We start from the raw sequence: 16,898 nt of genomic DNA, 5'->3' as shown, positions 1-16,898 counted from the left end.
ATTGAAATGAATGGAAGTGTCATCAATCCGTTCCAGCCGCTTAGAAAAAACAGCACGCGATATTGTATTGTGTATAAAGCTCTTTTAGGAAGAATTGTTGACTAATTCTATCTGACAAACCGCTGCTGAGTTGAGTGACTTGCAAGTCATAGGAAGAAAAAAAGATCTAACTTGTATGTCGAGTCATTCATAGCTTAAGGCAGCACTTTCTATTGGTTACTCTTTTAAATAGATGGCAAGTAGCCTCATTTTGGGAGTGATAACAAATATGTTTTTTTCCTATAGGCTGCTCAAAGTTGAATTTTTAAATGTTTTCCTCCAGCGTGGATTGTAAGTGCAGTGTCCAAATCCCTACCGGTCTTTTAGCCGTCTCACGCTGAAGACTATAAAAAGATGTTTGTTCCTTTCAAGCCTGAAATAAATTTTTCACTGTCGGGAACTCAAACATGAAGCACGTCTATTGTTAGCGGCACACATGGATTTTCTGCTAAAATCCCGCAACATATAAATTACTTGTTGTACTGGCGGTTTGATCACTCTCCCTCTTGTAGTTTGAGAGTATTGTTTCATACAAATCTAGTAAAACTTCACATCACTGCAGCTATGCGGAGGCAAAACTGTAGGCCTCTTTTGGAAAATAATGAACTGCATTATTAAAACCAAAACAAAACATTAAATGACATCCACATCAAGATGCATTTGCTAGCTGCAAGGTGCATGCCAAAGCAAGCGATGCACACTTCATCGGCAACCATAACCATAAGGCAAAACGTTTTTGGAACAAATATAAACAGAAATAAATATATATGCCCTCACATGTTTTTTCATTGGACAGGGCCTCAGCTTTTTTCTGTAGCCTCTTTTAAGTTTGTTATTGGGATATTGAGTGAGTCATACCGTTTTGCAGATGCACTCGTCATGAAATTGAGTGAACAGAAGCATCTCCCGTAGAGACACGGTTTATCTTGTTGATTCAGCGAAATGCTTAAGACGACAGGGCTAAGAAACTCTTGACTTGCGTATGACACTCTATGCCAGGGGTGTCCAAACTTTTTGCCAAGGGGGCCATATTTTATGTGGTAAAATGTCGGGGGGGCCGGCCTTGGCTGACATTCTTTACATTGAACAACAATATTGTTCAACAAATTTTAGTAAGCCAGTCTGTTTCACATTTCCATTTTTATTTTAATTTCAACAATCTTAAGAATTTCTTCTGGTTCATTTGAAACAGGTATATCACATGCAACTGCTTATTCACTTGACTTTTTCCTAAACAGAAGTCTCCTGAGTGCAAATTGATTGATTTGAAACATAAAATGTATCACCATGACTTTTCAATAGTCACAAAACCTTTGACTCGAACAACAGGGAAATGAACAAGCAATACACATATCCACAACTGCAAGGACCATTTGAAATATGACATGTCAGTCAATATAAACACGGAGTGATGTATTGTTAACTCATGAGTGATGCCCTCTAGTGTCTAAATGCTATTACTCATTTAGTGAATGCTATTACTCATTTAGCCACTAGAGGGAAGCAGTACTCTATGAAACATCACTCACCAGTCTACGAGACCTCAGTCAATGCAACACATGTTCCATTGCGCCCAACCTGCGGGCCAGACGGCACTGATTTTATGACAGGGGGCGAGGGCCGGACTTGGACATGACTGCTCTATGCTTAGAAAATTCACAGCAGTCAAAATTGACTCTTGTGTTCGTCATAATCTCAAGCAGCAAGTGTCTTACAACGGAATGAGACCTCAAATTGTGAAAAATCAAGCCGTTGTCTGCGCTCTTGGACATTGTGTCCGCCGATTGTGCTGAAACTGAATTGTCATCAAATGCCACGGATGCCATGGAAAAACGGATGCTACTCCATCTTATGATAACAAATTTGAGCCACGAAAATGTATCCACCTAAACCCTTTGGTGGCCTGAATGGATCCCACTGGGTTATTGCAGGGCTTTTCAATGCGTCGACAATGAGGCGCTCTGAAGATGCCACACCATTGTGAAGCCCCGCTCCACACACTGGCTCTGTCAAGAATTCCCTGTCACGATGCCACCGTTCTCTATGCGATGTACGCGCACTCAGCACCAACAGCGACACACTCTAAAGCACTTTGTCAAACTCTGGGCCTCGAGGGTCCCCTATCCTGCATGTTTTCGATGTTTCCCTCTTCCAACACATTAGATTCAAGTGATTGGGGTCGTTATCAGGCTTCTCAGAGCTGGCTGATGTGGTGTGTTGGAGAAGGCAGACATCTCAAACATTCCGGAGAGGGGCCCCTGCGGACCAGGATTGGACACCCCTGATCTAAAACCTGCAGGATAGTGGCCCTCTAAAACCTGAGTCTGACACCTGTGATTTAAAGCTTTCACCCCAGCGATCTGAAGCAAAGATGAAAATTTGGGGTGTAAACCTAGCTAGCTAGCAAGCCAGCTAGCTAGCTAATTATCCCGTGACAAATTTGCCAACTAATCTGAACCACAGATGCAAATAAAGGCACTCATATGTTATCATAGTGTTGGGAGGGGGCAACTATAGGCACCCTTTTAGCCACAACCAAAATTAAATCTAAAAAACTGAAATGGTGAAATATAGCAATACATCACCAATTCAGAACTGCACATTTCTCTCTCTTTGCACGTTTTAAAAAAAATATTATCACACATGTATTTAAAGTACTGGAAAACTCGTCCTCACATCTGAAGTGTTTTTTTTTTCCTTTACTACAAGTGACATAAAGCCCTCAAGTGATGAGACAATATGAGGAAACGGGAGAGCAGGGGACAAAAAAAGGAAACCTGAGCTAAATAGATTGACGTGTAAAGAAGTGAGACATCAAAGCCGGAAGCGATGTGCGAGTGGCTTTCAAATTTCAAATCAGATTCCAGCTCTCCACCAGCGGAGCGACGTTCTTCCCCTGAGAAGAGTCAGTTTGCTGGAGGAAGAAGCTCATTTTCCACCCACGGCACATTGAACTTGAGGAGAAGGACTGCACGCTCTCTAAGCCCAGTCACATAATAGGAGGGCAGTAACGGAGGCTGAAAGCTGGAACACGGGCAGTTGCTAAGCAGGATTTCCAATACTTGTGGCGAGACAACCGCGGTATTAGGATGGATCTGAGCAGAACAGATAAGAAATAGGGACATAACCATACAAGCCTGGTTGACGGACAATGTGCACCCAGGGCGCCCCCATCCCAACCCCCCCCCCCCCCAAAAAAATAATATCACACAACAAAGCCAGCTCAATGATGTTCTTCTCAGCCAGGAACTGTCAGATGCTCACGGCATTGTTAGCAGGCATGTTGTCATGGTGAAGCATCCACGAATTATCCTGCTACAACTCTCCCATCTCACGGAGGTTTAAAAATCTAGCCCATGAGGGGAAACATTTCATTCTATTCTGTTTTTTTGTTTTTTACCGTCAACACATAATCTTTTCACAAGACGTCACTGTTATATTTCTCCTTGCTGTATTAAAACTCAGTGGTTTTTAGGCCACGAAAGCTTTGTGTATCAAAACAATGTGATGCGGCAAAATAGATTTATGAATAACGTATTCGCCGTTTTGGAAACAATGTACTGAATATGCAAACATGTTTCTTCAAATATTGTCTTTCCCTCAAATAAACATTGTGCGCACTGTCCAAACTATTATTCCCATCAGGAAAACTAACGGCTAGCTTTTTTTTTTTTTGCCTCCATTCATAGACACAATTGTTCCTACGTGGGCGTAACTCGTGAGCCCATTTGAAATCCTTGCTAAACCCAAATAGGAGTGCCTACCAAAGCACATAAATAAAAAATAAGTGCAGTCTGATTGCAAGTTGAATGCAAACAGTATTCAGAAGTGACTTTATCGTTCAAAAGTTTTGATTTTAACAAAGTAGACTGTTAAAATTGGTACTCAGGGATTTATGATGGTCACTTTAAGACTCTGGACCTTTATTTCTTTGAGTCTAAATCCAAACAAATTAGACCAATTCTCGGAACGTGAATTGGAGCAAGCACTTCAGGAGTCTTTTCGAATTAACAAATAAATAAATATGTCTGTTTACAGCTCAAGATGATTGGCTTTGAATTACCGTCTGACAAACGGGGATCAAAGCAGGAGCAAAAAGTGAGCGAGAGCCCAAAGAAAACAATTTGTCTCAATACTAAAATGTGAAAACAAGTGTGTGGGACAGGACAATGGGCCAGAAGGGGAGTGGGGCAGCAAAAGTTTTGGCACCCGGAGGGAGAAGACTAGCGTCAAGAGCAATCTTTGAAAGCGAAAGAAAGGAGTTGTTTCGATTAATGAGAAGTTGTGAAGACGACGAGGAGAGTTGAGTAAGCACATGTGCTTAGCCAATTTTCGTGGTTCTTCCAAGTGATTTGTAACGGGAGAATTTTCGATGCCAAATTTACTCTGTGCCTCCGAATGACACCACCAAGAGGTAGTGTAAATAAATTAAAACAATAAAGGACCTAAAATTGAACCTTGAGGCCCACCGCAAGACAAAATGAATCACCAATTAAATTCCACATTTCAACTTAAACCGTTATTTAATCGATTCTGATGCCCTTTACCTGGATTTCGCTATTGCTCTCTCTCAGCAAGGTTTTGTTATAATTGGCATGAAACCAAACCTACCGGGCGTTAGATGAACAATACAATTCTGATTACTCACTGCTTTATATTAATGACATGCTCTGAAAAATCTCATCTGATCATGTGTCTTACAGCATCGTAATCATCACATTCACATTTTGTTCATTATTTGATAAGTCAGGAAAAAAAGAACTCACAATCACAATGGCTCTCAACTGACAGAAAGACCGCATCAGCCTGACCTAGTTAAGGCTGTCAGACCCGACGACGCAGCGAATGTTAATATGCTCATATGCTTCTGTGGTTTTTTTTTTTTCAATTGCATTCTCAATTGCTATTTTATGCTCAGGCAACACACACCCTGCGTAATTGAATTTTGTTTTGAAATGACTCACCTCGCCATAATTCATCACAAGTCAATTAGGTTACATAATGGCTTGTTACATCATGACGGTAGCTCAAGAATAGCAGTCGGTTCTTTTGGCAGATGGCCACAAGCCGGGGCACTAAACTGTTACGGCAGCGTGGTAGGATTGTTATGGATGAAAGAGGGCATGATTGTCTCAGTAATGGTTCTCTCTCCTCCTACCTCCTACCGACAGGGAGCATTTCTGCTAAATGGCCCTTTGCAAACCCCCCCCCCCCCCCCCCCCCCGTCCCCCCAGGCAAATACTGAGTGAATACAGTATGTCAGTGGCATTGCTGATGATTGCATGATGTGGGCAAATCTCTAGATTGCATGGTGATTCCATCCTCTCTTGGTCTAAAAAAAAATAGTAATTCACTTTCCACTTTTTTGTTGTTAATTTCATTTTAGTATAGTAATTGCATTTGAAAATGTGATCGAATCTCAATTGTAAAGTAAGCGTCCAAAGCTGATAGTCTCAGCGATTCGTAAGATGCGCACATCAGCTCCTCTGTCAATGGCATCTTGGATAGGATTCACGGGGAGCACAATAACTGCTCAACCTGAATAATAGCACCCACACACTCAATCTCTTTACCTCTGCCCTTTTTTGTTTTGATTTTGATGTACCATACACGCTGCGTTGCATGAAGTCTGATTGTTGTCCCTCAGGAGAAAAATGGAGAAAGCTTGCCATCTATTGGGGATCATTCAGCACTACCTCTTTTCATGGTTTTCTTCATCTCCACACATTGTATGTTGGCCCAGGCAGTTTCAGTTGTTTATTATGCAAGCTGAATTCGTGGCAGCTAATTGAAATTGTTGAAAGTTGACCCGTGCCTTTCTCTTCTATTTTTTGCTGCAGGTTTGCTATCCCCAGTCTTGAGATTTAAACCGGTTCCGTGATTGAACCCCGGTTGGTTCCTGTCGTCAAGGTCCTCATGGAGGGGTTTGCTGTCCACTGACTGAAAGCAAACTCTGCGGATCAGCGGCCATGTCGGCCTGCAGCACCTTCACCGAGCATGTGTGGAAACCGGGCGAGTGCAAGAACTGCTTCAAGCCAAAGAGTCTGCACTGCACTCTGAGTGGCGGGAACAAGCCTCGGTCCGAGCTCAGACTTGCAACATCTCAACAACAGAACCCGCCCCATGCTGGAACCAGAGCCAACTCGAACCTGGCCAACCACTCCCAGAGGGCCGGCGGCGACAGCGGTAATGCCCGCTCAGGACACTTCCGTCCACCCGTGGCAAAGAAACCGACCATCGCTGTTAAGCCCACTATGATGCTGCCATGCTCATCCTTAGGTTCAGGTTCTAACGGCAATATGCAGAGTCCAACAAGTGTGCTGGAACCAGGCAAAGCTTCAGCCTTTATGGTCTGGAATCGCAATGGACTAAACTGTAAGAGGGCCAGCGGTACGAGCAACAACAACGAGGGAGAGGGCGGCGGTGCCGAAATTGAGGGCTATGAGCAACTTAGTCGAAGGACCCCGAGTGGAAATAATAATAACAGTGGACTGACTGATGTCTTAAAAGAGATTGCCGGGTTAGGTCCTGGTCCAAGCCTCACGCCTGTGTCTAAAGACTTGTTTTGGGGACGGATCAGTAGCTCATACCAAAGGTCGTTGGAAAGAGGCCTTCCGGCCGCAAGCTGTTTGGCGGTGGGAAGTTGCCTTGGTGGTGGCACGGGTCAAAAACGGGTGTCTCTAAGTGATAGCACAGAGATAATCAGCACGGAGGGTGGTCGCTTTTGCTACCCCGAATTTTCGAGTGAAGGGGAAGATGATGAGGAGGAGGAGGAAGAGTCCGAAGGAGATGACCAGCACGAAAGCTGGGATGAAAGTGATGAAGAGTTGCTCGCTATGGAGATCCGTATGAGAGGTCAGCCACGATTTGCAAACTTCCGTGCTGCCACCTTGTCTCCAGTGCCCTTTGCTGCCGGCAAAAAGTGGAATACGGTTCCACTTCGCAATCGTTCTTTGCAGCGAATTTGCGCTGTGGATTACGATGATAGTTACGATGAAATTTTGAACGGGTACCCCTCCATGGATTCCACTGGAGTTCTTCCACATTACGGGCCTCATGACTGCCAAGGCAGTGGTTTCCTTACAAATTCAGAGTCTACAATTTCTCCGGGATCATCTTCATCCCTACCAGAAGATTCTCAGACTGCGTCAAGCAGTGAAAGCAGCGTGTCATGCGCTCACCAAAATGGCTCGCGATCCCCCGCGCCTGTCAAATTCCCTCTTGCCTGTACTTCTCCTGTGAACAAAGAGCCAGCTCACAGAGCGCTGAGTCCAATCAAGGTTATAGAAACGCACAAGGCTGTTCTGGCTATCAGATTGGATGATCAGGATCAGTCAGCGTCAATGCCCCAGGCCCTGCCGGGCCAACCGGTGACAATCAGTTTTAGTCCCACGGAGGAGCAGGCCAAGCCATACCGTGTTGTCAATTTGGAAAAATCACTGATTTGTAAGCCTTACACCGTTGTAGATGTATCCGCTTCCATGACGGGCAAAAGTGAACATTTAGCAGATCCCCCACCCAAGTGCAAAAACCCCTCCAGCCCAACATCGTTTTGTAGCACTTCTGTGGGTCAGCCTCTGTCTCCAACGTCGTCCGGCTTACCGACATCACCGACGTCACCGACATCTGTTGTCCGTTTGAATGCCTCGCGGAAGAAATTGGGAAGCATTCGTTACCAAGAAGTATGGACATCAAGCACAAGTCCTCGTCAAAAGATCCCCAAAGTTGACCTGGGGAACGGGAGCACCGCTGGCCAGTCGATACCTTCCCAACACTTGAGCCACAAATCAGCTCCGACATCTCCGGTCGCTGGGCTGTCTTCTTCTCGAACGGTCCCCGTGAAATCTCCAAATTTATCCGAGATCAAGTTTAACAGTTTCAACAATGCGGGCATGCCTCCTTTCCCCATCATTATCCGAGACGAGCCGGCATATGCCCGCAGCTCCAAGAATGCCGTCAAGGTGCCGATAGTTATCAATCCCAGCGCTTATGACAACTTAGCTGTGTACAAGAGTTTCTTGGGACTCCACGGCGAATTGACGCAGGCGAAAGGGGTCGGCAGCCGGGTGACCAGCCATACCTACGAAGAGATTGGCTCCTCCGAGAGCGTCCAGTCGACCTCGACGGACAAAACCCTCTCCGGCAGAGGCACGTCGGAGAGAGCGTCTTCGGAGGAAACAAAAGCTCAGTTCGAAGCGACGGCAAAATCTCCCAGTCTACAACCGATAACCACGACAGACCCCAGCGCTGTGACGAGCTCTGCATTGGCCTCTCCAATCGGGGCTCTTTCACCCACTGCATCAACAAATTCCACCCCCTTTCGAGGAGAAAACCCGCCCAAAAGTAGCCCTGCTGCCATTGCGGTAACGCGTCAATTCAGTCGGGATAATCTTATCGAACAGTCTTCTTCTTCGGGGACAGGATTAAACCATCAAGTCGACGCCAGCGCTGTGCTCTCGCAGATTGTGGCCTCCATCCAGCCGCCCCAGTCTCCTCCGGAGTCCCCCCCTGCCCATGACAAAAGCTTCAGCGCCGAGGAACTTTATGCCCTTCCACCTGATGCCATGAAGGAGACCCTGGCACGACCAAAGTCACTGTTTTCCTCAAACGACCCCAGCGTTCCCAAGCCCATAAAAGACACCCTATCCAAAGTTTTGTCGAAATCCCAGAGCGCCTCCGCTGCCGTGCCCCTCTCCGCTAGCCGCTCAGAGCCTAATGCCCCTTTCCCCCCTCCCAGGTCTACGTCTTCCCCTTATCACGCTTCCAACATTCTCCAGAGGCATTTTAGCAATTGGACAAAGAGCTCCGCTTCCAGTTCTCCTTTACGCTCCAGTGAAGGTGAAACGCGTCCGAACGGAGAAGGGAAGCGCAGTCAGCCGGAGACCTCCAAACCCAAACGGTGGATCTCGTTTAAGAGTTTTTTCCGTCGACGGAAAGATGAGGACGAGCAGCGAGAGAAGGCGGAGAAAGAAAAGGAAAAGGGCAAGCTTGTCGGCCTGGACGGAACTGTCATTCATATGCTCCCGCCGCCGCCGGTTCAGCAGCGGCTTTGGTTCTCGGAGGCAAAACCTGAGGATCCCTCCCAGAAACCGACCATTGTTTTTACCTACAAAATGGAAAGTAGTAGCGACGCAAGCGCTGAAGGAGAGCTACGAGTAGAAGAATGTAAGGAGACTGCATTACTGACACCCTGCGACAGTGAGGAGTCCAGACCTTTGAGCCCAGGGCGACAACATCCAGCGTCGGAGTTCACTGAAGTTGTCCCTGTCAACGACATAAGGTATTTCTCTGACAACTGGAACGTTTCTTTCTACTCCCAACACCCAAATATTTTGTGATGCAAAATTAGCTTTTAGCAGATTATACGGTTTACTCTTGGACCAACGTGTCACATTGGACCACAAAGTAGAGGTAACGGTCAACTACTTTGCTCCCAAATGCCAGGATAGATTCAAATCTGTCGGGATATTCTATCGTGAAGTCGTATAAAAACACTGCTCGAATCCAACGCGTACTGTAGTACTGAACAATTTTGTCATATTCCGCTTATTCATGGACACTTTGAAACAGAAATTCATGCCCTCGTCACATCTCGGTTGGATTACTGTAATGCACTTGACTTTGGAGTCCGCCAATCCTCCATTAGCTGTCTCCAGTTGGTCCACAATGCTGCTGCTCACCTCTTGACTAGTACTCGTAAGAGGACCAGACATTATTAGAGGTCCTGAGAACTAAGCGGAGTGGACTGAGCCTTTTCCGTTGCTGGTCCCTCTCTTTGGAATGAACGTTCCGCAAAGCCCCTCGCTGCCCATCTTTAAAACTCGTCTCAAACCCCATTTGTATTCTTCGGCTTCAGCATGACTCAGATTTGAATTTAGTTTGACTGTTTTTGTGCTTTCTATTGTCTTTGTTATTAATTTAATGGGGATTTTTTTTTGTTTATTGTTGTATATATATTTGCCCCATGTACAGCACTTTGTATACAACGGTGGTTGTTTTAAAGTGCTCCAGAAATGAGTTGAGAGTTGATTCATTCACTTGACTCCAAATGCCCGACTGAGTCACTCGGTCATCTCCTCGGAATGCTCTCTCAATTCTGCGTCACCGAGATATTCCAGAACTTTTTGGTTATCTCTAATATCAACTCCTGAGTGCATGTTTGTTTCAACAGCGTGGGATAAAATGTGACCAAGCGCAAGCAGACTGTGCTTTGTGGAATGTGAAATGCAATTCCTCTGTGATTTTGTCAGCCATCTTAAACGATCAGATGTTATTTTATGTCCATAATCGTTGCCTTACTCAGACTTGCCAGTATCGCTGTCAATAGGTCACGCATTCCGGCCATTTTACGGCGGCTTCGGAAAAGCCTCAGCTGTCAGTGTGTAAACAAAAGAACAGCATCGGTGGTAACAGTCACTCAGGTTACTTTACAGGCCACTTGTTCTAGCCGCATGAAGGGTTAACGCCGCTGTCATTTTGTTGCTTTTTTTTTTTTTACTCTTCCCCTGACTGAGGCCGTTTTATGAGCTCATGGTAGGCGTGTGTTCTTCGGCGCCCGCAAGCACCTTAGACAGGTAGGAAGGGTTATTGAGGTGCAGGGAGAGGACGACAAGGCAACGGCGAGCAGGAAAATGTCTCCACAGTAGACCAGCAGTGGCTCTCCACAGAGTGTGAATTGATCTCGACGCTATCGTCAAGATTCACAAATGGGAAGCTGTGTAAGCCAGTACAGCGGGTGAGAAACCGAAAGAAACCGTGCCTCTGTTTATTCAATGTCTCGTATTCCTGAATTGTTGCACAGGAACGTCTTTGAACGATTTTCAACACAAGTTTAATCGTTTTTTGGGGGTTTTTTTCAACGGCCTCGCTTAGCGGGCCAAATAAAGTGAACAGCGAAGTGAAACGTTTTCGTGCCGTCTCAACAAGTCAGGTCCTGATCCTGAAACGTGTAGCAGCCGTAAAGGTATTTCTTGTGTCAAGGTCCCTCCAGCTGTATATTTGATCTTCCCGCGACAGTCAGTTTCGGGCCACATAGTCTTACTGTACGGAGGGGGGGTTTGTGGTGTCCCCCCCCCCCCCTGTTTAATTTGAGGATTTTACAGCAAATTGTATGAAACGTGTGAATGGGTTTACTATAAGCAGGCTTATTGTAGTTTGCGTTTCACACAGAACCTGCAATTGTTTCCAAAAGTCTTTGTCGCTTTTCTATTGACTTTTGCGACAGGTCACGCCTCTTAATACAAATGTGTTTTTCTGATGTCTTCCTTTTGAGTTATTTACGAGGTAGCTTTCGCAGTACCTTCTTGTTCTTTAGCGTCGTAAAGAATTGCAGTGTGGTGACTTCAGGTCTCCACGGACATACCGGACCATTTGATTCGAGGGCAAAAACAATGAGACGTTCATGTTTGTTTGCGTCGGCGTGTGCAGACAGGGACTTTTTAAATTAGTCATGAAGACCGACTAATCAAAACTTTTCCCCAAAGAAAATGAGTCATCTGATTTGGGATCATTCTAACCTGTCAAAGTGTATTGACAGTGACTACCTCGTTGCTCTTACAACTTGGCTCTGACCGCACTCTTTTTTTGAGGGGAGTATGGGGGTTCTTTTCCGTCAAAATTGAGTTAATCATTCATTCATATGATCAAGAATAGCGCGTTGAACTGATAAGGATTTTCCAAAGTGCACAATTGTGACCACTGGAGTCTTGAGAACACATTTCGGTCACTAGCACAAAAGCAAGGAAAGTTGTATGACAGCGGCTTTTTGAAATCGACATCGCTTTTGATGGAAAGCCACTAAATAACCTCATCGCAAAGAAACAGCCGACGGGAAAAAAAAAGTTTCCACCAGATGCTTGTCATTCCCTTTACGATGGCATCGCAATCATGGGTCATTGCCATCGCAAAGATGTGGTTTTCATAATCGCAACCATGACGTGATACAACACCACGTCGCCGTCGACATCATAAACAAATAATCATCTCAAAACGCCATTGGCATCGCAAAAGCAGCTCAACACCTCATCGCAAAGAAACACTTCACAATAAAGGTTCTATTAATTCACCTTTACACTCACATCATTCCCTCCCATAAACGCCTTTATGTCCTTCTTGCTGTTGAATAAACACGCTCAATTAATATGAGAAGGAAGTATAGTTGCGAGATAGCATTAGTTGCTAACCCGATGGAACCACGCTGGTAATGGAGCTCCAAAATCGAGAGCAGATCTAATCCCACCGTCACATCCTTCGCTAATCGTGTCATATTTTTTCTCTTTCTTCCGCAGCCAGTTACCAGTCAGTGCCAACAATGTGGCGGCTCGTGAGCTGCCGACCGTCACCCCGCTCCCCGCCAGAGTCAATCTGAGCTTGGTGTTTGGGGAGGGCGTGGAGACCCGCGCCAACCAGGCCACGGCGGCCAGCGAGCGTAGCGCCAGCCTCGGGGAGCCAGAGGATGATGGGAACCAGTCTCATCGCTCGCACTCGCCCGCCTCCAGCCAGTGCAGTGCCACCTACAGTAACCTCGGTAAAAAAAAAATATATATATATATATATATATATATATATTTTTTTTTTTTTTAAAGAACACTTGCAGGATTACTCACACTTTTATCTATTTCGGTGCCTCACCCTGGGTTGTTTTAATTGCAGTTTGTCTGTTAGGTTAGCTGCTAACCCAACAGACAAACAATCATGCTAACTGTTAGCGTGATTGCCGAAAAAGGTTAGATTTCTACTTTATCCTACCCTTATAAAAATAGATAACTAAATAAAATGGTTTTACAGAGCAAGAAACTCACAGTTCCATCCCCCGAAAAAAATCAAGTCATCGGATAGATTAGCATGTGTTGCTTTTGTGTCCATCAGCGATGCTAGGCTAAATTTAGCTTTTCTTACATTTTCCAATTCCAAATCTTAACATGATATCTAGTTTACAAACACCCTACAGGTTCTAAATAAATTAGCTTCCAGCTGAATGGGGGTGTCTTTGGACACGGGGGACCGGGGCCAGGGCTTCAATCCCGGGTCACGAACGTCAACATCCCAGTGGGTATGCTAGACCCAACTTTCCAGGTATTTGCGGTCCTAAATGTAGGTAAAAATTGTCCGGTCGCGTCCGGTGTCCAAACGATGCCAAACATGTTACATCAGCAGAGACTGTGAAAAACTCGTGTGTCATTTAGATATAGAACGAACGTTAATGGACTGTAGACTGTAAATGCCTGTGTGGATAGTTGACATGGTGGAGGCGAAGTCTTGGGCCCAAAATTTTCCCTGTATTAGAACCACTTCTATTTTGAGTCCACTCAGTGGACCGTCATCGCACTTAATCTGCATCACATGATTTTGTCACAGTTCATTTCACTGTTCAGTATCAATCTTTGAATCAGGAAACCTCCATGCCGTACCAAAAAATGTAATCACAAACTCAGCACGTGCGGTTTGCGACTTGGACCACCTTTTTAATACATTTCGTAACAGAGAGAGACCCTTAGCGGGTTTCCTATTTACTATGTTAAGTGATAAGATAAGATAAGATATCCTTTATTCGTCCCACACTGGGGAAATTGTGTGAAAGTGGTGGAAAATGTTTGGCGGCACTCCCAGCAATTTTTATGTCCTATTCTAAAGCTCTTTGGCGCCATGCTGTGGACATTTTCTGTCCTCTTCAATAAGTAACCCCAACACAGAAAAAATCCACGTTCCTTAATTTATTTATTTTGCGTCCGAAGCTTGTGGCACAATTTAGACATCACCATAGAAACAGAAATATCGAAATTACACTCAACCAAATGTCCCCTTCAATTGTGACATTATTGTCATGATAGCAAAAGGAAAAAGGTTGTTTTGTTTTGTTTTTTTCTACCATCTGCATCTTTTTTTGTTTTTAAGTCTTGGAGTCTTTTTTTTTAATATTCTGATTTCTGTAGACCAGAGATGTCATTTTTTTTGTCACTGGCCACATTGTAGATGCGATTTACCTTGACGGGGTGTTATGACGTCAAGAATAATTGTTTCTTCAAGTATTGAAGTGGCTGTAATGAGGGGTTTGTTAACAAGAAAATGCTGGCAACAGCTCTCATATACATATGATCATTTCAAATTTTGGTACATTTGGTAATTTTGGGTGGCATCATGGAAGTTGATACGCTTCATTGGCTTTCGCGGGCCGCATAAATTATGTGGCGGGTGAGATTTGGCCCCCGGGCCTTGAGTTTGACACCTTCATGAAAGTAGATTTGCCCTCTTTATCTCGACTCCCAACATTTGCTTTTACTTTGGGAAACAGCAACAGAAACCAAATTTTTTGCCCATTTTCTGACCTGCTATGGACCTCACGAGTAAGTGAATCTTGATTTTTTTGGTTTTCGTGCACTGGTGAGTTGAAATGATGTCTTTTTTTTATTGGTTTTAATGATTAACTGACAAATAATCGTCTGATTCTTAAAATAATTGTGAGTTGCAGCCTGAGATATCATTCAGCCATAAGTGGATTTTATTTCATTGGGGTGAACAATTTGAAGAGTCATGATGGTCCAAAATAGTTTTGGTTGTCATGACTACATGGAAATATTTCCCCCGCCCTCAATGCCATTTTTCTAATAAGTCTATGCAGTATGTTGACATCGGTGGAGTTGTGCAGTTTGGTACCCAAAGGGAAAAATGGGACCTGAGCGAAATCGCCTCAGATGATAATTAGCATCTCCTTTGCCATTTACATTTTGGGGGGCGGGGCGTAAAAGATTAGTTCTCCTGTTGACCGTGTTAGATTCTATTTCGCCCATCTGCATGTTGATACTGCATGTCCCTCTCTCACTTGTTAACAACGGAGCGCAGCAGTGGGAGGCTCAGTGCTCGCCGCCGCCTCGTACCGGGAGAAATCTCCCGTCTTAGTGAGAGCTGGCCTCAGAGCGCATCTCTGGGATGGAAGCACCGAAAAATGTTTCGGGGTGCCTTCAATTCCCTTGAAACTTTTTGGCAGCGGAGGACCTGAGGTAGGCGTATTTACCACTCTCGTTGCTTTATTTATTTATTTTGGGGGGCGGCTTGTTATGTTTTGGCTTCATCCAATATTAAGCCTCGCACTCTTTCCGTATCGCCTTTCTCTGTGTCAGTGTGATGCTGAACCACAGCAACAAGTTACATCAAGACTTCACTCTCATTTATGTTTTATCGGGAGATTTTCGAAGGCAACCTCAGAAAAATGACGGCTGAATAGATTTCGCTCATTTGTGCTCAACCAAAATTCCATTTTCCTTGCAAAGGCAGATATTTTGGTCGCCGCATGATCTCCTCATTTGTCTTTGCCGTATCATTAAATTTCTTTCAAGCACAAACAATCTGGCAGTCCGTGATTAAACAAAGTGCAGCAGCTTCGGGCATCGAGCTATTTCAACCAAGATTGTTTGTTGTTTGTTAAAATGTTATTTTTTTAAAATTTTATATTAATATAATATAATAATTTTATTATTTTTTCACACCAGTGTCAATTTCTAACACCTTCATGTATTACAGTTAAAAAAAACAACAACAAAAAAAAACAGCGGTGCTCTAATTGGAAGACGTGGTTGGATTACTGCAGTATTTTCGATCCGGGGAGGATTACCAAGACCCATTTACTTGATCCTGACTGCTCTATCTTAAGGCTTCAGTTGCCTTGCTAAGATGTTGGCCTACACGTGAGGAGTTGCTCATTCCCTTTTTCGAAGAGTAAATGGCAACTATCACTTAGCAGAGGGAGATGATGATGGCAATATTATCCGCAGCAGCCACTCATCATGCTCTTAAATGAGAGCTGCAGGCGTGGCGTTTTGACGCCGGTCCTTACTTGATCTGGCAAAAGGTTTTTTTATTTTGTTTTTTTTTTGAAGAAATATTAATTCACCCTTTTACACCTTACCAGACGCATGTTGTTGGGCATCTGCCTGTCTGGTGCTCAAATCACCCCCCCCCCCCCCAATTCACTTTCACCACCCCTCCCACAGAAATAAGGTCACTGTACTTGAAGCCGCTCCGTGACGCCTCTTTAATCCTCACTGCAGAGCAAGAGTGCAGCTTGAGTCGAGCGGGGGGGCGGGGGGGGGTGGTAGTAAGACTTGGTGTCCGGCTCCCTCACATGCCGCCGCACGCTACCTCCTGTCAGGCGAAAACGCTTCTCAAGACTGACAAATTATTTGTCCTTCCTTTGTCATATTAGCTAGGGTGGATTCTGCTCATTGTTTTCATTGTATATCACGTTTACTGAAAAGTATGTGACATGGATTCTTTCCCCCCCCCCCCACACCAAATCTAGACACACAAAAAAACAGCCTTGCTTCGTGGCATTTGAAAACACCTTCCTTGCATGGTTATTTTAGTGAATGAAAACTAATGCAAAAACATAAACCAGAATTGAGAGAAAAAAAACATTTTTGTTTACATGACAAATGACAAATGTTTTGTCTTTGGCAATTTTAAAGTAGCCAACCTCCTTTTTTGTTTCATAAATGAAAATAGGAAGAAAAATAATGCACAGGACAACGGGTATCAATTCTTCTAAAACAAAAATTCAAACCACAAAACCAATTTCGGAGTTGGCTTTTTGGTGTATCGACCTCAAAATCTTCGAAGCAGCATTATGCAGTCTGTTATACAGTACTTGTATTTGATTTGTGGATGCTTGTTTTTAAAATGATTATTTTTTTAAATCTCTTGAAATTTTTACGACACAATACAGTATTTTTTTAAGAAATCCCCTAAAGGGGAAAAAACTAACATTAAAACTAATAATGACACAAAAATGGAAGTATTTAAAAAAAAATGAATCAAAACACCATTTTAAAAAAAATTAAATAAACGGCCCGGTAGTCCAGTGGTTA

The 16,898-nt window shown here is 44.2% G+C and overlaps 1 protein-coding gene across 3 annotated transcripts in view; it reads left to right on the top strand.

Annotated features, from left to right (window-relative positions):
* The window catches only part of peak1 (pseudopodium-enriched atypical kinase 1), a 54,582-nt gene that overhangs the window by 32,041 nt on the left and 5,643 nt on the right, over positions 1-16,898 (top strand). For 2 of the 3 annotated variants that reach the window (XM_052061977.1, XM_052061976.1), the window contains 2 exons: positions 5,880-9,319; positions 12,327-12,565. In XM_052061977.1, coding sequence (XP_051917937.1) covers positions 6,009-9,319; positions 12,327-12,565 — 3,550 coding nt within the window. In that variant the 5' untranslated portion in view covers positions 5,880-6,008. Of the gene's footprint in view, positions 1-5,418; positions 5,769-5,879; positions 9,320-12,326; positions 12,566-16,898 lie in introns of those variants that run through there. The other variant, XM_052061978.1, reaches the window with a different exon arrangement.

This window comes from Hippocampus zosterae, chromosome 3 (assembly GCF_025434085.1).
Source record: "Hippocampus zosterae strain Florida chromosome 3, ASM2543408v3, whole genome shotgun sequence".
Lineage (NCBI taxonomy): Eukaryota > Metazoa > Chordata > Actinopteri > Syngnathiformes > Syngnathidae > Hippocampus > Hippocampus zosterae.
The sequence above is the reverse complement of the archived record's forward strand: the minus strand, read 5'-3'. Positions and strand labels throughout refer to the sequence as shown.